This window comes from Talpa occidentalis, unplaced genomic scaffold (genome assembly GCF_014898055.3).
Source record: "Talpa occidentalis isolate TD23 unplaced genomic scaffold, MPIMG_talOcc4v2.1 talOcc4.15, whole genome shotgun sequence".
Taxonomy (NCBI): Eukaryota; Metazoa; Chordata; class Mammalia; order Eulipotyphla; family Talpidae; genus Talpa; species Talpa occidentalis.
Genome location: NW_023601543.1, coordinates 88,257,931 through 88,277,460, shown reverse-complemented (window position 1 = coordinate 88,277,460; position 19,530 = coordinate 88,257,931). Strand labels below are relative to the sequence as shown.

Sequence of the window (19,530 nt, the reverse complement as noted above, 5' to 3'; positions counted from 1 at the left end):
GCCCCCGCGCCCGCGCCCGCGCCCGCGGCCGGACCCCACCGCGCTGGACCCGCCGGCAGCCGCTGCTGCGCCCGCGCACAAGCCCCGCGCCCGGCCCCGCCCCGCCGCGCCCGGCCCCGCCCCGGCCCCGCCCCGCCCCGGCCCTCCCGCCTGCGCGGGCGCCAGGCCCCGCCCCGGACACGCCCCTCCGCGCGGAGCCCCGCCCCGCCCCGGCCCCGGCCCGTTGGCGCAGCCCCGCCCTGACCACGCCCCGAGCCGCGAGGCCCCGCCCCGAGCGGCCCGAGCCGCGAGGCCACGCCCCCCGCGGCGCCCCGCCCCGGCCCGCGCCTGCGCAGACCCCACCGCCCCGCCGCGGCCTGGCGAGGCACCCCAGAACCCCAGGCGGGGGTCCCGGCTGCCGAGGGCGGCTGTGCCTTCCCTGAGGGCGGCGCGCGGGGCACGCGCGGGGCGTGCGCGGGGAGGGGGCGTCCCCGCCGGCAGAGTCTCGCACTTGGGGTGCGCCCTGTGCTTTGGGGGGGTCCCAGAGGGGCCGCGGGCACGGGGGTGCATCCGAGACAAATGGGAGACGCGGGTGCTGGCGGCCTGGGTGGGGGAGAGCACGGAGGGGGGGTCCCCGCGGGGGTTTGGGGGTGATACTCCCAGCGAGAGGGGTGGGGAGGGTTGGGGGGCAGAGACGGGGTGTGGGCCCTGGGGGTGCAGAGATGCGGGGTTGGAGCAGGAGCCATACCGGAGGGGTCCTCCATAAGCATCCTGGGATCGGGGCGTGGTTGCGCCCTTTCTGGGGTCTGGGGGTGCAGAGATGGGGCGTCAGGTCCTAGGGGTGCAGAGACGGGGGCGTGGGCCTTGCGGGTGCAGATGGGGCGTCCGGTGCTTGGGGGCGTCCGCTTGTGCCTGCAGTTGGGACGGAGGCCCCATCATTTCGGGGAACCCAGGAGGTGCACGTGGCATGTGTACCCCTGGGGGGCCCCCCAACTTCTGTGCGTCCCAAGTGATTTCAAACTCAAGCGCCCCGCACCCCACGGCCCGCGCGCGCGAGCCCCGCACAGACGCGCCGGACCTGAACGGAGAATGGAAACGCACGTGGAAACCATTTTCTGCTCAACTTCTCGGGTTTCACGTTATTTTTGGAGCCGCAACTTTCGGGGTGGCGACTTGGGCTTCTGATACTGCCCAACCCGTGAGCTCAGCGGAGGGACAGGGGCTTGGGGGACCCCCAGGCCTGAGCCCTGAAGTCCGACCTCATCCGGCGGACTTGTCGGCCTCGGCCCTGCGGGGACGGGTCCTTCGTTTTAGGGGGGGGCGCGGGGTGCCGGAGGGGCCAGCGGCACCCCAGGATTCGCCACTAGATGGCAGCGCCGGCCCGCGCGTCACGGCTGAGAAGCCCGGAGCCAGGCGGAGGGCGGGTGTGCGGGCGCTTGATGGACAGGTGGCAAATAGGCCAGAGGGAGGGTGGATGGATCGATGATTGATTGATAGATAGAGGATTGGTTGGATGGATGGATGGATGGATGGATGGATGCATGATAGATAGATCAATAGAGGGTTGGTTGGATGGATGGATGTTAGGTACATAGATGGATAGATAGAGGACTGATTGGATGGGTGGATGGATGATAGATCAATAGAGGGCTGGTTGGATGGATGAGATAGTTAGATAGATAGATAGATAGATAGATAGATAGATAGATAGATAGATAGATAGATAGATAGATAGATAGATAGATAGATACATCGATAGAGGATTGGTCAGATGGCTGGATGATAGATTGATCATTAGAGGATTGGTTGCATGAATGGATGATAGATACATAGATGGATGGATGGATAGAGAATTGGATTGATGGATGGATGATTAGATACACAGATGGATAGAGGACTCGGATGGATGGAGGATAGAGAGATGGATACATCCATAGAGGATGGTTGGATGGATGGGTGATCAATACATAGATAGATAGATACATGGATGGATGGATAGAGAATTGGATTGACGGATGGATGATAGACACATAGATGGATAGATAGAGGATTGGTTGGATGGATGGATGGATGCATGGTAGATAGATAGATCAATAGAGGGTTGGTTGAATGGATGATAGATAGATAGATGGATAGATCGATAGAGGATTGGATGGATATACATAGATAGCTAGATAGATAGATGGATAGCTAAAGGATTGGTCGGATGGATGGATGATAGATAGATTGATCATTAGAGGATTGGTTGCATGGATGGATGATAGATGCATAGATGGATGGATGGATAGATGGGTGGATGGATAGACAGAATTGCATTGAATGATGGATGATGATAGATACATAGATAGATGGATAGAGGACTCGTTGGATGGATGGATGGATGGATGATAGATGGATAGATCAATAGAGGATGGTTGGATGGATGGGTGATCGATACATAGATAGATAGATACATGGATGGATGGATAGAGTTGGATTGACAGATGAGTGATAGACACATAGATGCATAGATAGAGGACTCGGATGGATGGATGGATGATAGAGAGATGGATAGATCAGTAGAGGATGGTTGGATAGATGGGTGATCGATACATAGATACATGGATGGAGGGACAGGGAATTGGACTGACGGATGGATGATAGACACATAGATGGATAGATAGAGGATTGGTTGCATGGACGGATAGACGGATGGAGGGATGATAGATAGATTGACAGAGGAACTGGATTGATGAATGGATGGAAGGACAGAAGGATGCAATAGATCCACAGATGATACAGAATGATACAGATACGATAATGTATTTATAGATAGATGATGAAAATACTAGGTGGATACAAGGTGAATGGGTGATGACAGAATAGAGAGAGGAAAGAGACAGACGACTAGAGGTGACAGATGACAGGCAGATGGAAGATCCGTGGAGAGGAGAGGGATGAGGTGGACAGATGGACTAGATAGGGTCACATGGGTGATTGATATACAGATATCACCTATGATATCTGTGATATGGCCTATCAATATCGCCTATGATATTGATTTATTGATATATAGATGGAGGATTATGGGTGATGGATGATTGATGGATGGGTGGGAAGATGGGTTGGATGGTGGCTGCCTGGTGGATGGATGATGATGGATGGAGGATGGAGGATGGATGGATGATGGATGGATGATGGATGGATGATGGATGGATAATGGATGGATGGATGATGGATGGATGGATAATGGATGGATGGATGATGGATGGATGGATGATGGATGGATGGATGATGGGTGGTTGATGGATGGATGATGGACAATGGATGATTGATGGAGGATGGATGGAGAATGGATAATGGATGGATGATGGAGGATGGATGCAGGATGGATGATGGATGCTGGGTGGATGATGGACAATGGATGATTGATGGATGATGGATGGACGATGGATGGATGATGGGTGGATGGAGGATGATGGGTGATGGCTCGGCGCGAGGTGGGTTGGATGCTGGACAGATGGCCAGGTGGGTGGAAGATGGATGGCCGGGTAGGTGGGCGCACGGACAGGCAGGTGTGCACACAGGTAGACGCATCTACAGCAGCCCCGCATCCCATTTACTCCTCTTCACCTGGTGCACCAGGCGGGACCCCCCCGGGCATCCCAAGGTCATTGTTCCCAGGTTGGGGTGCTCCAGTGTGAGTCCCCACAACTGGCCTCCAGCTCTACCCAAGAACCAACCACCTGCGTCCTGTACCACGAGTGGGAGGTTTGTTTCGCGATGCTTTTAGACCCACAGAGAAGCTGCCCCAGTCACGCCGCTGCTGCCTGTCGGGGCCGGTTCCCGCGGTGCCAAGCTGAGGCTGTCGGCCCCGGGACCCCCTCCTGCGTCTTCCACCCCGAGGGGCCCAGCCCCAGGGACCCTCCCTGGTGCCACGGAATCACGCGCTGGATTCCCGGCCACCGGGAGGGAACATCTCGCAGGCCAGCCGGCGCTGCAGCCTCTAGCGGGTTGAACAGCCGAGAACCCCCAGTCTCGGTCAGCCTGGACCGTCCTCCTGGACAGCGGTGGGTGCTGGAGACAAGCGGGGGGAGGGGGTGGGCCCAAGTGCGTCTTGGGGACAGAGTTTCTGGCGGGAGAGATGAGAAAGTTCTGGAGACGCGGCAGGAGGAACGTAACAGCCGCACGGTGGCCTCACAGGGAGCGGGACGGCCCGTGCCGACCTCGGCGCGTCTCGGCACAATTTAAAAAAATGAAAAATACAAATCACGGAGCAGCGAACCCCAAGGAGCCGGGGCTGTTGCTTCTTCCCGACCGCGCGGCGGGACAGGGCTGGTCCCAGGGCCGGGGGTGCCCGTGGGACAGACCCGAGGCTCCTGCTGCCGCATCCCGGGGAGGACACGCCTCTCCAAGGCAGCGTCTTCACCAGCTCCTCCGTGATCCCTCCGTGATTCCTTTGCCCCAGATACACGCTCGCAGCAGGCGTGTGCACACGCAGGATGGCATGTGCAAAGCACAGACGCGCGATGGCATGTGCTCACGCAGGCAGCGTTTTTGTTTGTAGAGGTTTATTTGTTAGTGCATACAAGAGCGGGGGTGCAGGCCAGAGGTGTGGGGGTGCGAGCAGCCCCAGAGACAGAGTGGGGAGCAGAGCAGGTGGATCCACTGAAATCCACTGCTGAGGGGAGCAGCGGGGAGAGAGGAGAGGTCCGCTGCGCCCTGTGGGCAGCTCCCTGGCCGGGATCGAGCTCGTGCTGCAGGGACGGCCTCATAGGTTGCTCCTCAGCCCCTTGCGCCACCAGGGAGACCCGCAGGCAGCGTTTTTAAGCCGACACCCAGGCTCCCAAGATGCTCAGGAGAGCCCCAAGACGCTCACGTCCCCTTCAGCGGGGGGGGGACCCTGCGCACAGCGCGCGCCCTCATCACGGTCCACGCGCCTCGCCCAGCAGCGCGCGTCCCGGGGTCCGTGGACCAAGGCAGGGCGCGCGCTGGCAAGCGGGGTGCGTCCTTGGAGCCTCTGAGATCCGAGGAGAAACAACGCGCGCGCGCTCGGTGCGGGGGAAGGGCGCGCCGTCCTGCCGGTCCCCGGGGCGCCCACATCCTGCAGGAGCCCGCGCCGAGCACGTAGCGGCTGCGTGCGTGTCTTCGCGCGCCCTGCGGTGTCTTATCTCGTGGCTGAGGCTTCACAGCTCAGCAGATCGCGCGCAGCCCCGGGGAAGCGCGCACGCACCTCCACGAACATGCTGAGGCAGGGCTGGCGGGGGTTTCCGGGAGCCACAGAGGCGCAGCGGCACCCGTGGGTGCCCTGAGGCTTGGGCGGGGTCGGCCTCTGTCTGGGCAGCGCCCGGGGCGCGGGCAGTTGCGGCGTCCAGGGTGGACGGTGCTGGGGACGCGGGTGTCCGGGGTCAGCGGCCGGTCTGCCCTGGGTCGCAGGACGCACAGGCTTCCTCCGAGCGCCCCTCCCCTGACCCACAGCCCCGGAAGCCGTGTGCGTGGTTTGAGGCTTTTCACACCGGCTGCTGCAGAGCCCCGGCCTCCAGGGCGCCTCTGGCTGGCTGGGGGTTTCCCAGGCGGGGGGCTGCGCCCCCTGCTTTCTAGGCGCCGGCTTTGGGAGCGGACAGCGAGACCTTGGGTTATCCCCGCGAGGCTGGCTTTTGGGGTCGTCCTGTCCGCGTGGAAGGACGCCTGGGGTCTCTCTCGAAGGTCTGGGGACACGGTGCCCTGAGTCCACGCAGCCTCGGGGACGAGGCGCGGCCGTGTCCGGAGTCCGGGACACACGCTGGCCGCGCGCCCCTAACCGGCCAGTTGGGGATTCAAACTGGGTGCTGGGGGGCGACCCCGCAGGCAGCCAGCTTGGGGTGACCCCAGGGTCAGCAGCCACAGTGAGGCCCGCGCGCCCCGGCCTGCCCCGGCGCCCGGAGGAGCAGGGGGCCCCCGGCCAGCACCCACAGAGACGCAATTTCCAGGCCTGAGTGTGGGTGTGGGTGTCGCGCGTTGACCAGCACCGTGTGCCGTAAACGGGCGACTTAAAACCGCCATCCTGAGCCCCGCAGGCCGACTCCAGGGGTCCCAAGGCCACGCTCCCCTCCCCAACCCCCACCAGGGAGGCCCCTTTGCGCCTCTCCCAGCTCCGGGGCTGCAGGATTTCGGGGTCTCCAGCATGGCACATCCAGACGTGGCTTTCGGGGACAGTCTTCGCCCAAAGCAAAAACAGCAGGAATCGGGGTTCCCAGGGGCCCCTCCAGGCACCTCAAGCCCGCAGAGAGGGGGGCCGCCTGCCCAGGGCCGTCCACCCAAGGCCCCAGTCCGGCCCCTCCCATGTCTCCAAGCCAGGCCGCTCACCCCGTGGGAACTCCTGGAAAAGCGCTCTTGAGGCAGCCCCTCCCCCGCCCTGCCTTGCTGGGCGCCCCCAGGGAGCCGAGGGGGTCCCCCTGGTGCGCGCCGCCCCACCCCGGGGTCGGTGGGCGGGGCTTCCTCTTCCAGCAGAGGAAGCGCAGGAGCCAGCGCTGGGAACCCCGCCTGGGCGCAGGGAGGGGAGCGCGTCGCCGTGCGCGTCTACAGGAGGTCGGCGCAACTAGGCGCTGCCCGGCCCTGGCCCCACGGGTCCCTGCGCCCCTCTGGAGGCCAGGCCTGGACCTGCTGGCTTCTGGGCTCCTGCTGAGGTCCTCGCGGGAGGCACCCCCGAGGCAAGCTGCACCCCGAGGGTCTAGGCAGCCTTAGCGGTTGGGGACACTTGACCCGGCCATCATGCAGCTGGCCCCATCTTTTTCTCCCCCGGGGCCCTTGCTGCGCCCACCTCCCGTGCCAAGGCCCTTGACACACACCCCCCCCCCCCCCCCAACCTTCTCCTCGCCCAAGTTCCCTGGCCAAGGAGCCTAACGCGGACCCCAGGGGGGGCCTCTCAAGGTTCCGTGCGCAAGGACCGGTCTCTGGAAGTCCCGCTGGGGGGCGCGCGCGAGCTCCCAAGTCCTCCTGGCTGACCCAAGGTTGCCGGGCGCATCCCAGCGCCCTGGATGGCCAGTCCAAGCCGTGAGGCTGGCCACGGCGCAGAACGCAGCAGGAGGGACGCCCCCCAGGGGTCGCCGCTGGAGCGCGGAGCCGGGCCAGCCTGCGCCTCTGTCCTGGGGCGCGCGGCCTCTCCAGGACCGTCTCCGGCGCGCTCCTGCCTGGCGAGGGGGGCCAGCTCAGCACACGCTCTCCTGCCTGTGGAAGCCCGGCCGCGCGGGCGCCCGGGGGCCCTCGGGGGCGCTGCAGGACGCGGAGCGCGCCGAGCACGTCCGGCCGGACCAGACGCTCTCGTTGCGCGTGTCCAGGCTGTCCACCGCCAGCTGGCCGTAGCCCAGGTAGCCGCGCAGGCGCAGCTGGAACTCGCGCGAGGCGAAGTAGTACACGAAGGGGTCCAGGCAGTTGTTGAGGCAGCTGAGGCACAGCGTGAGCTTGTACACGTGGTAGTAGCTGCGGTCGAAGAAGAGGCGCGCCACCATGTGCACCAGCAGCACGAAGTTGTTGGGCGCGAAGCACGTGACGAACGCCAGCAGCACGACGGCCGCCAGGTGCACGGAGCGCCGGCGCTGGGCCGGGCCGTGCCGGTCCTGCGTGCGCAGCAGCTTCAGGATGGTGGCCGTGTAGCAGGCCACGGTGACCACGAAGGGGATGAGGAACAGCACCACGAACAGCGTGAAGAGGAACACGGCCCAGGTCACCAGGCTGGGCAGCATGTTCCACTTGAGCACGTCGAAGCAGGTGATGATGCCCAGCGCGCCCACCTCGTAGGTGAGGTCCGTGCGCGCCAGCGGGTACAGGGCGGCCAGCAGGAGCGCCCAGGTGAGGGCGCAGGCGCCCACGGCGTAGCGGCGGCGGCGCCAGCGCTGGGTGGTCAGGGGGTGGACCACGCCCAGGTAGCGCTCCACGCTGATGCAGGTCATGGTGAGGATGGACGAGTACATGTTGGCGTAGAAGGCCACGGTGACCGTGTTGCAGAGCGCCACGCCGAACACCCAGTGGTGGCCGTTGCAGTGGTAGTAGATCTGGAAGGGCAGCACGGAGGCCAGCATCAGGTCGGTCACGCTGAGGTTGATCATGAAGATGATGGAGGGGGACTTGGGGCCGATGCGGCAGCACAGCACCCACAGCGCGAACAGGTTCCCGGGGATGCTGACCAGGGCCACCAGCGAGTACACCACGGGCAGCACCACGGCGATGGCGGGGTCCCGCAGCATCAGGATGGTGGCGTTGTCGGGGCCGCTGAGGTTCATCTCCATGGTGCCGGCCGGGCCCTGCCGGGCGTCTGCCGGGGTCTCAGGGCGGGTCTGCAAGGCAGGGGATGGACACGTGTGAGCTGCACACGCCACACTCACACAAGCAGACACTCCGCGCACCCGGGCGCTACTGGGCCTGCAGGGAGCCCGCTGCGGGGTCCGGGGCACTGGGGCCCTGAGGTTGCTCCACTGCAGTGATGGCCTCAGGCACATTACACGGATGGCCTCGGGCTCGTTACACGGATGGCCTCGGGCTCCATTACAGTGATGGCCACAGGCACGTTACACGGATGGCCTCGGGCTCCGTTACACGGATGGCCTCAGGCTCCATTGCAGCGATGGCCACAGGCACGTTACACGGATGGCCTCGGGCTCGTTACATGGATGGCCTCAGGCACATTACACGGATGGCCTCGGGCTCGTTACACGGATGGCCTCAGGCTCCATTACAGTGATGGCCTCAGGCACATTACACGGATGGCCTCGGGCTCGTTACACGGATGGCCTCAGGCTCCATTACAGTGATGGCCTCAGGCACATTACACGGATGGCCTCGGGCTCGTTACACGGATGGCCTCAGGCTCCATTACAGTGATGGCCACAGGCACGTTACACGGATGGCCTCAGGCTCCATTATGCGCATGGCCTCAGGCCCACCTCCTGCAGAGGAAGAGCTGAGGCTCCCCGGGGGCAGAGCACTGCGCTGGGGTTCGGAGGGGCCAGAGCAGCCCGACCCCGGGCTCTACTGCCGCGACGTCTGGCGTCCCCTGCACCCCGACCCTCGCCTCCCTCCACACTGACGCGCGGGCCACAGGGGCAGCCCCCGCCCCGCCTGGCCCCTGGCTCTGCGCCCCGGCCGCTGCGCCCCCTGCGTCCTGACTCTGTTCCTCGCACGAGGCCCCGGGGCCGGCTCGGGGCGCGGGCACAGCAGCTCTGCCAGGGGGGCCTGAGCTGCAGGCAGCAGGGCCTGGGCCCGCGGGGGGCTTTCCCCTGGGGCGCTGCCCGGGCCACGTGGAAGGAAGCCGGGCACCCGGCCTGGGCGTGACACCTGTTTCTCTCCCTCCCTTCCCGCTGCAGCGCCCCTGGCTCGCTACCGCCTTGCAGCTCTGCAGGTGGCTCCGTCCTTTGTTTGATCTCACTGGGGCTCTGGAAATCGGGGTGCGGGGCTCCGGCTGGGCCTGCTGAGCTGAGCCTCAGGCACCCCGGGGCACCCCAGCCCTCATGCCCGACTCAGGGCCCTGTGACGCCTGCAGCTGTCCCTGCAGCACGGCCTGCTCAGCCCCTGGCACGGGGTACTCCGCGGCAGGCAGTCGGCGGTGTGTGCACCCCAGACCCTGCCCTGGGGCCCACCCGCGCTTCAGATGTCACCCCCAGCCCGGCCGGCGGCTCTTCCTCGGAACCGCGCCACTTGCCTCTGCAACCTGCAGCGAGACCTTCCCCAAACCACTTTAAAAACGGCCCCGAGTTTCACTCTGACTGTGCGACTTTGTGCCCGCGGGGCACGCCCAGGTGGACCCTCGCTGCTGTGCGGGCACCGTGCCCGGCCCCGTGGGCTGCAGGGTGGAAGGACAGGTGCCCGGAGCTGAGGCGGCACCGTAAGGGGAAGACCCTTGCGCGGCTGCCCCACACGGCCTCCGGTGTGCTCGTCCCAGGGTGCCCCGGTAGGTGCCCGCGTGGGCAGCCCCGTCTGTAACAGCTTCGCCAAAGTGCAGGCTCGTGGTTGCGCCCGGCGGGGCCGGCGGGGGTGGAAAGTTTGTGAAATGAGCAACAGCCGTTGGCCTGCGGGGCGCCGGGCCGGGCGAGGGGAGGGTCCTGGCTGGCCAGGGGCCCTCGGGGGACGCGGGGGACGCGAGTGAGTGCGGGGCGTGGTCTCGGGGACACCGACGGCAGCTGTGACTGCGGGGGGCCCCGGGGGGGTCCTGCCCCCCAGGTCACCTCTGGAGGAAGAAGAAGTAAGAGGAAGCAGAGCGCGGGGACCCGAGGAGGGACAGAGGCCCCGCAGGCGCGGCGCCGGCCAGCAAAGCCCGCGTCCACGGACGGCCGCGAAGCCCCAAGACACTGCTCCGCCCGGGCCTGACCGCGTCCTCAGGGGCCCGTGGACACTGCCCGGCGCAGACTCACCCCGTCCTCCGCGCTGGCCCCGCTCCTGGACAGCATCTGAGACGAGGCGCCCGGGGAGGGCGGGCGCCCCCGGGGCTGGAGGCGATGGACTGAACAAGGGGGAGGGACACCAGTGACCCCCACCCCGGCAGGAAGCCCAGGACACCTGGGCTCGTGCCGGCCCCGCCATCCCTGGGGGAGGGCCAAGCACGTGACTCCTCGTGGTTTCCACCCTCGACCTCATCCGGGGGCCGCAGAGCCCGGGCGCCAGGTCCTGCGCCTCATCCGGGGCACCCTCACCTCCGTCCGCAGGGATCGTGCACCCTCAGCTCCGTCCGCAGAGGTCGGGCACGCTCACCTCCGTCCACACTGCGGTTGGCTGGAGGCCACGGCCCGGCCACGCTGGTCTGGCCCACTCGGCCACCAGGACCCCCCGGTGGCGATGGACGACCGCGGGGCGCTGTCCCTGCAGCTCCCGGAGTGCCCGGTCCTCCCGCCTGCCCCTCCCACGGCGGCATCCCGGGCGCCGACTCAGCTCCCCGGCCCCGGCGGCCACACATCCTGCTGCCTGGCGGCCACACATCCTGCCACGGCCCCTCCGCCGGCCCGTCTTCCCGAGCCTTGAGCTGCACAACGCTCACGGCGCCGGGGCTGGGAACCTGCTCATTCGCGCCGCCGGCCCCACACCTGCCAGCACCCCCTCCCTCCCCCCGGCTCGTGCCCAGCCCAGCAGCACTCAGCGGGGCGCACCTGCTCTCTGTGGAGGCTCCAAGACGGAGCCCAGGGGAGAGCTGCGGCCCGGACAGCACCCACCTGCGCTCACCCGGCTGGGCTTTGCCCTCCCCAAGGGCACAAGGTGGACACCTCGTGCACCCTCAGGACACAGGGCTCCGGCCTCACATGCATGCAGGCGACACGGGGCCAGAGGGGGCAGTGGAGCCAGCATGCTCCCCTCAATGCCGGGGTCAACGGTGACACCCCGTGTCCAGACAGACCCCCACGCCCTTCACAACTGGACATCAATGCAAATTCCAAACCTCAAACCCCCAGTGGTCAGCACAGGAGGGCAGCTGGGTGACCAGCTCTGGTGCTGTTGGGGGTACGGTGGCCAGGGCAGGTGGAACTCGGGGTGACACACAACTTCTGCTGTGACCTCACACCAGCCTGTCCCCCTAGGATGCACCTCGGCCCTGGACAACAGCCTGAAGGGCAACGGGTGGGAGCAGAGGTTGGCGAGGATGGGAGGACAAGGAGCTCCACTGTGGGTCGGGATGCGAGGTGGAGACAGCGTGGACACGTCTTAAGACAATGGGAATTTCGTTCCCCGGCAGCACCGCTCTGACACGCAAGAGCTCGGGTGTGCGAGAGGATCGTGCGCCCGTGCCCGCGGCTGGCTGGCCAGGGAAGCAGCTGAGAGAGTGTGCCCGGAGGAATACTACACAGGCGTGAAAAAGACGAAGCGGCGGCTTTGTGGGGAAACGCGTGGACACCGAGGTGTTGGCGTGAAGGAAAAGAAACCAGATGCGAAAGACGGGAGCTGCGTGGCGTTTCAGCCCCTGTGGCTCAGAAACCCAGTGGGAATAAACCTTGGGCTCTGTAAAAGAATTTAACGGTCACGGGAGGGAATGGGTGGAGGTCGGAAGGGGGAGCGGCAGGCAGCGGTGGTTTGGTGCAACCCGTAACCCCAACATTACGGCAGGGGAGTGAGAAAACCCGCTGCAGAAGCAGCTCCAGGATGTACAAACAGCTCCTCACACCCCCAGCAGGACAGGCTCACCCTTCCTGGGCCCACGGGGGGCGGGGAGCCTGCACAGGAAAGGCGCCCCATGGCTGGCGGCGTCGGGACCCATCCCAGGAGTGACCTGCGGGCCGAACATCCGGCCCCTGCCCCCGACACATCCTGCCTTGCTCGTCGGCGCCCCCTCTTCCCTTGCTCCCTGTTCTAGGCGCCCCAGATGGTGCTCGCTGGAGGCCGCTCTTGCACCCCAGCTGCCCGGGGCGCTCCCTCCAGCTTCACAGCTTCAAAGCCAGGCTCTGCTGCTGGGGGCCGAGGGCGCGCCCTGCAGAGCCAGCCTCCGCCAGATGCGCCCGCGGGCACAAGTCACGAGCAGGCGCTTTGATCTCCACTGACACTCACTTCCCTCGACGCGAGGAGCAGGGCTGCTGCCTCAGGGCGAATCTGCTGCAGGCTGAGATTTTGATCTCTGCCCTGAGAGGCAGCACTTTTGTTGGGGGTGAAGCAGAGCCGACACTGGCTGCCCCCGCTTGCCCCGACTAGGGCAAAGTAGACGCCCTGCTCTGCGGGCATCGCCGCGCTCGTTGCGCAAGTGTGGCCCCCCCCCAGGTTCCTGTTGGCAGCGGGGTCTGAATGTCAAGTGCACAGTCAGCAGCGTCTGCCACGCAGGAAGCGCCTCTCCGGGGATGCATTGGTTAAAGTGAGATGCCACTTGGTGAAGAAAACTGGGTTGTGGAGCAGGGAGCAGGGCCTGCCAGGAAACGAGAGTGGGACAGTGTGCCCGGGGGTGCTGAGCCCTGGCGAGGCCCAGAGTTTGAATGAGGTTGGAGAGATTTGCTTAGCAGAGAGAGGATAAAAAGGAGGTGATATGGATGGGTGGATGGTGGATGGTAGTGGATAGATGGATGGATGGATGATGGGTGGATGATGGTGGACGGATGATGGATGGAGGATGGGTAATGGATGGAGGATGGAGGATGGATGATGGATAGGTGATGGGTGGATGATGGGTCATGGATGGAGGATGGTGGATGGATGGATGATGGTGCATGGATGATGGATGGAGGATGGATGATGGATAGATGATGGGTGGATGATGGATGGATAGATGGATGATGGATGGATGGAGCATGGAAGATGGATGGAGGATGGATGATGGATGGATGATGGATGATGGATAGATGATGGATGGAGAATGGATGATGGTGCATGGATGATGGGTGGATGATGTATGGATGATGGCGGTTGGATGGATGATGGATGGATGGAGGATGGATGGTGGATGGATGGATGGATGATGGGTGGATGATGGTGGATGGATGATGGATGGAGGATGGATGGATGATGGATGGATGATGGTGCATGGATGATGGATGGATGATGGTGGATGATGGATGGATGGAGAATGGAGGATGGATGATGGATGGATGATGGATGGAGGATGGATGGAGGATGGATGGATGATGGATGGATGATGGATGGAGGATGGATGGAGGATGGATGGATGGATGATGGGTGGATGATGGTGGATGATGGTGATGATGGGGGATGTATTGAGGATGGATGGATGATGGATGGATGATGGATGATGGATGGACAGACAATCAGCATGGATGGATGATGGAGGATGGAGGATGGATGGATGGATGGTGGCCAGTGGACGTCCAGACGACCATAGATAAGATGGTAGCAAGACATTTGGTGGAAAACCAACGTTTACCTCCTCAGTCCCTGCTTCACCTCATTTCCATGCACAATTTCTCACATCATTTTTTTTAAAACCTCACTTTTTCACTGAACTTTCCACAGCAGAAACGGGGCTGCTGACAACTTAATTTGGGACTTTGGTCTCCAGACTGTGAGAAAAAGTCTCAGGTGTTGAAGCCACTAACTTGTGGTGCTTCACGGCAGAAGCCACAGGAAACTCGACTCCAGAGTCCCAGGCCTGGGCACAGAGGAGGCTCGGTCCTGCGCACCGGCCGTCGCTGAGCTGGGGCTTGGTGTTGTCCTCTATCTGGGTCCTCCCCCCACACCCATGTCCTGCCTTCTGGGAAGGGGGGCGGTGAGGTAAATGGGGAGCCTTTAGGGGGTTTTGTTCTCTCCCCAACCACATCAGCCTCCGCCTTCCCTCCATTTGATGGCAAAGCTGTTCTGATTAGACAATTCAAGAGTCTCATTGCAGAGAGTTTGGAAGTGCTGGGGGGGGCGGAGCAGAGGAGGCCCAGTGGAAAACGAGGCCTTTCTCTGGCAAGGGGACCGGGGGTGTGGTTACACGAAACAAGTCACCAGGAACATTTCAGCAAGTGGGCTTGGCCCTTCACCATCTTCCTACACTTGTGTGTCTCTCTACTTATCATCTGTCTGTCTGGATGTCTGTCCATCATCCACCCATTCATCCACCACCCATCCATCCATCCATCCATCATCCATCCTCCATCCTCCATCCTCCATCCACCACCCTCATGCATCCATCCATCCATCATCTATCCATGCTGTTTGTCCATCCATCATCCATCCATCACCCATCCATCATTGATCCATCATCCATCCAACATCCAACCATCATCCATCCATCCATCCATCATCCACCATTCCCCATCCATCCTCCATCATTCATCATCCATCCATCATCTATCCATCACCATCATCCACCCATCATCCATCCATCATCCAACATCCATCCATCCATCCATCCATCCATCCATCCATCCATCATCCATCCATCATCCATCCATCATCCATCCATCCATCATCCATCATCCATCCATCCATCCACCCATCCATCCATCCATCCATCCATCCATTTATCTATCATCTGTCCATGCTGTTTGTCTGTCCATCCATCATCCATGCATCAGCCATCCATCATCAATCATCCATCATTGATCCATCATCCATCCACCATCCATCCATCGTCCACCATTCCCCATCCATCCTCCATCATCTATCCATCACCATCATCCACCCATCATCCATCCATCATCCATTCATCCATCCATCCATCTATCATCCATCCATCCTCCACCATCCCCTATCCATCCTCCATCATCCATCATCCATCCACCATCCTCATGCACCCATCCATCCGTCATCTGTCCATGCTGTTTGTCTGTCCATCCATCAGCCATCCAACATCCATCCATCATCCATCCATCCATCCATCATCTACCATTCCCCATCTGTCCTCCATCATTCATCATCCATCCATCATCTATCATCTATCCATCACCATCATCCACCCATCATCCATCCATCCTCCCCCATCCATCCATCCATCATCCATCCACCATCCACCCAGAATCCATCCATCCACCATCACCCACCCATCATCCATCCATCCTCCACCATCCCCCATCCATCCTCCATCATCCATCATCCATTCGCCATCCTCATGCACCCATCCATCCATCATCTGTCCATGCTGTTTGCCCATCCATCCATCATCTGTCCATCATGATCCATCCTGTGTGTCTGTCTATGTGTCCACCTGTCATCTATCTGTACCCACAAGTCTTATCCTTGAGCTACACAGTCCAGCATCTGCTTCTGCATCCAGAGGCTCCTCCTCCGTGTCTGCGTCTCTGTCCCTTTGAGGGACGCTGTCCTGGGGTGCAGGGCCCTGACCCGGGACAGCCTCCTCCTGGTCCTTCACGCGTCGCCCCCGCAGAGACCCTGTTCCCACCTGCAGCCCCGGGTGAAGGTTTGAAGAGACATGATTTCAGGTCAACCCCGTACAACCCAGGACAGAGGCGGGGACAACCCAGAGCCCTGCGGGATTTGCATAAGACCCCACACGTGCACAAGGCAGTTTGGACCTAGGACAAACCCGCCATTTCCTGCCTGGGGTGACGTGGGGGACCCTGACTAAGGCCTCGGTCAGGCCTGTCCCCTGCGGACACCTCAGCGTGCAAAGCATCTTGTGGAAACAGGTGGCGCTTCCTCAAACAGACGCAGTCAGCCCATCAGCCAGTCATTCTGCTCCCAGGTAGCAGGACAGAGAAATGAAAGCCACACACTCAGGCTCCGGCACGCACAGCCTCACGGCGGCGGGGGCTGCACGCAAGGGCGGAGACACCCAATGTCCAGGGACAGTGGCAGACCCAGATGGGTTCTGCCCACACCGTGGAATATTACGCAGCCAGGAACAGGGGGCAGCGCCGATCGTCATGACCAGGCAGGTGAACCTTAAAAGACCCTGCTCGGGGCAGACCCAGACGCAAATGGACAAACAGGGCAGGGTCCACCGCTAGGAAATGTCCACACTGGCCAGTGGACAGCCAGGAAGTGGGGGAAGGGTGCCGGGGCGCAGAGTGACGACTTAATGGGGACCGGTCTCCTTTACGGGGACGAGACTCTTCTGAACCCAGAAGTGACGGGCACAGAACACAGAGTCGGGGTGTCCTTTTTGGGGGACGAGACTCTGCTGGCCCCAGAGGCTAGCGGCCCTGAGCCGCTGGCCTTTCGATGCCCGTTGTCTGCAATTCCCGGTGAATTACGGCTCCAAACCCAGAAAGGACAGAATATCTCCCCGATGCTCGTGTCCGCGTGACCCTCTCACCACTGCTCCCCGTGCCCCCTGCCCCCACTTGTCCCTCCGGTGTCCTCCCTCCTCAGGACGTGGGCGGCCAGCGGCCAGCTCATGGCTGAGGTGCCTGCAGGAAGCCGCAGCCTGGCGGTGGGGGGGGAGGCCATTGTTTGCATTTCCTCCTCCTCCAAGGCCACCGGGACCTTCATTCCAGGCTCTGTGACCTTGAGCTGGCCGGCCGCCCGCTGCCCCTCGGGCCTGAGCCGCTCGGTGGAGGGGGCAGCAGACGGGCTCCCCTGGGCCCCTCCCGGAGGGGGCGTCTCCCTGTCATCTTACAAACAGGGAAACTGAGGCACAGTGGGCTTCAGGGACGTGTGCAGCTGGCACGGGGTGGGTCTTCCCCAAAATATGCCCCACGTGTCCAGCGCTGCTTGTCCGTGGTAAGCGCCTCGGGCAGCTTCAGGTACAGCAGGATCCAGGGGCCCCGGGGGAAATGTCCTCCCACAGGAGGGTGTGGCCGACCGAGACGCAGGGTCCTCCCCAGACACCCCCTGTCCAGGGAGCCGCTCCTCTCCCCTGGACGCCCCAGCCCCTGCTGGCCCTCAGCTCAGGGGGACGACCCTGCTGTGCTGTCCACTCAGGACCCACAGCCTGATCTGGGCGCCACACGGTGTTGGTGCGGGCGGCTCTGTCCTGCTCACCGGTGTGCTGCTCATTTGTTTGCTCAGCCAGCCGCACAGGACCCCAAGGGAGGGGACTGTCCCCCTTGCCGGCCCAGGGGGACCCCAGTTCCGTCTCCAAGCACCTGGGCCCTCACCAGTCAAGCAGGAGTGACGGGGCAGCACCTGCCCCATTTGGCGGCGGAATGGAAGACAATTCGGGCCAAGGGGAGGGTGTTTTGCCCCCGAAAACAAAAACAGAAAGCCGGACACAGGCCGGGGACGCCCGGAAGCCGCTGTGAGGGTCTCCACGCCAGGCGGAGATGCCACAAGGGCTTTGCAATGGCCAAGATGGCCCGCTGGCCGTCCGCAGCCCCGCAGCCCCAGCTTCCGGGTCGCTGCCCGTGGGCACAGCTATGCCGAGATTGTGGACACACTCAGCTGACCCTGAGTCCTACCTCGAGCCCTGGTCACCAGCCATGCCAGGCCCTGGGCATGAGCCGGGCCACGCGGCCCAGAAGCGGGGGCTGCAGCCGCTTCAGCTCCTGGATCCCGCCACGCCTGAAGCTGTCCGAGGCCGGATTATCCAAACGCACGTCACCGTGTTGACCTGCGCTGGCTCACGTCAAGCTGTGGCTGCTGCCCAAAGTGTGTGTGTGTCCGGTGCGCCCCCGGCCACGGCGCCGAAGGGCGCTCTTCCGCACGGGGCACCCACAGAGGCCGCACCACAAGCCTCCGTCCACAAGCGGCCATTCCCCGCCCCGTGGGGGTCACGCGTGTGCGCCCAGCACCCACCTCTCGCGCTCTGAGTGTGTCTCACGAGTGACCTCGGTCACTGAGCACCTGGGCTCTCAGCAGCCCAGCGGGATGATGTAACAGCACCTGCCCCGTTCCGTGGCAGAACTGCACAGACACCTGGGGCCGAGGGAGGGGTGTTGCGCCCCCCCGAAAACCAAAACAGAAAGTCAGAGACTAGGCTGGGGATCGTTAAAGGCGGGCCGGCGCCTGTAGCAGGGCGGGCGGCCAGCTGAGGCCTGATGGGCATTAGGGTGGGGCATTAAAGGGTGACCAGACAGCTTTGCCAGACAATCCAGAGGCCCCACTCCAGGGAACCTACCCAAAGAGGCAAAAACACCGTAGCAAGGGGCTCTCTGCCCCCCTGTGTTCACCGCTGCCCCGTTCACAACAGCCAAGCGAGAGAAACCACCCAAGTGCCCAAGGATGGACAGGCAGACACACAAGACGCCGTCTGTGTGCACAGTGGAATACTACGCAGCCATGAAAAAGGTCTCCTCTTGCCATTTGCAGCAACGTGCACGCAGCTGGAGGCGGGGAGCAAGTGGAGTGAGATCGTCAGAAGGAGAAGGATCAATTTTGGGGGTTTCACGCCCACGTGGGACACCGAGAAGCAAAGCAATGAGCACAAAATAAATAATCTGACCTCAGAATAGAAGCTGCCGGCGGCGACATGGGGGTGCAGGCAAAGCGGGAAGGGGACAGTGCTGGAGGATGTTTGGGGCCTTGGCGGGGAGCTCACCTATCTGAAGAGCCATCAGCCTGTACCCCAAGTCATAGCCCCCTTGCAAACTGTCACCTCCATAAAAAATTACTCAATTTTGACAAAATAGATCAACAAAACGGAACGCGATGGAAATAACTCCCCCTCCTGCGCCAGACGAGGGCTATTTCCTGCTGAGGAACTCGGGGTGACTCTGTAGCCCCCCAGATGTGCACAGGCAGCGAGCTCTTTGGCCACCCTGCCTCCGTCCATCCTCTCCAGTGCTTTGCCCGCTGGACCCTCCCTCTGAGACTCCCACAAACGCTGTGTGGGTCTTGGGGGGCCGGGGTCAGCATGAAGCAACCCCAGTTGATGGTGTTTGTGAAATGGAGACAGGGTGCTGTCCCGCGGCCCGCCCTGCCCCCCACCCCGGGATCTCATGGGGTCTGTGACTTACGGCGGTCAGCGGTCAGCAGCCCCACAGACCTCACCTGCTTCGGGCAAGCGGGTGCCCCTTGGGGCGGCCCCCGCGGCAGACACGGGGGCCCTGGTCTCCGGCTCTGGGTGGACCCCAGCGGACGGTCCCCAGCCCTCCGGGGACAGCTATTTGCGAGGTGCTGTCATCTGCCGAGTGAATTAGGCGCAGGGGGCAGTGGAGCGGAGCACAATGGACCGGCTTCCTCTTTCTCTCGTCTGGGGGGAGAGGATTTACATACTTTTAAATACATTTTTTTAAAGCACGTTTGGAAAAAGCATCACCCCGATGTATTCAGGGCAGCGAGTGGGGGTGCGTG

At 62.7% G+C, this 19,530-nt stretch overlaps 1 protein-coding gene across 1 annotated transcript; it reads right to left on the bottom strand.

Moving 5' to 3' along the window:
* Positions 1-7,145: 7,145 nt before the first annotated feature.
* Positions 7,146-19,252, bottom strand: P2RY8 (P2Y receptor family member 8). The gene is made up of 2 exons (XM_037511716.2): positions 19,228-19,252; positions 7,146-8,270 (listed from the first exon to the last, which is right to left on the bottom strand). The coding sequence occupies exon 2, from the start codon at positions 8,220-8,222 to the stop codon at positions 7,146-7,148; it is 1,077 nt and encodes a 358-aa protein (XP_037367613.1). The 5' UTR covers positions 8,223-8,270; positions 19,228-19,252.
* Between the last annotated feature and the right edge of the window lie 278 nt (positions 19,253-19,530).

Coding starts and splice junctions, on each gene's coding strand:
- P2RY8 (XM_037511716.2), bottom strand. CDS start 8,222: ATGGAGATGAACCTCAGCGGCCCCGACAACGCCACCATCCTGATGCTG.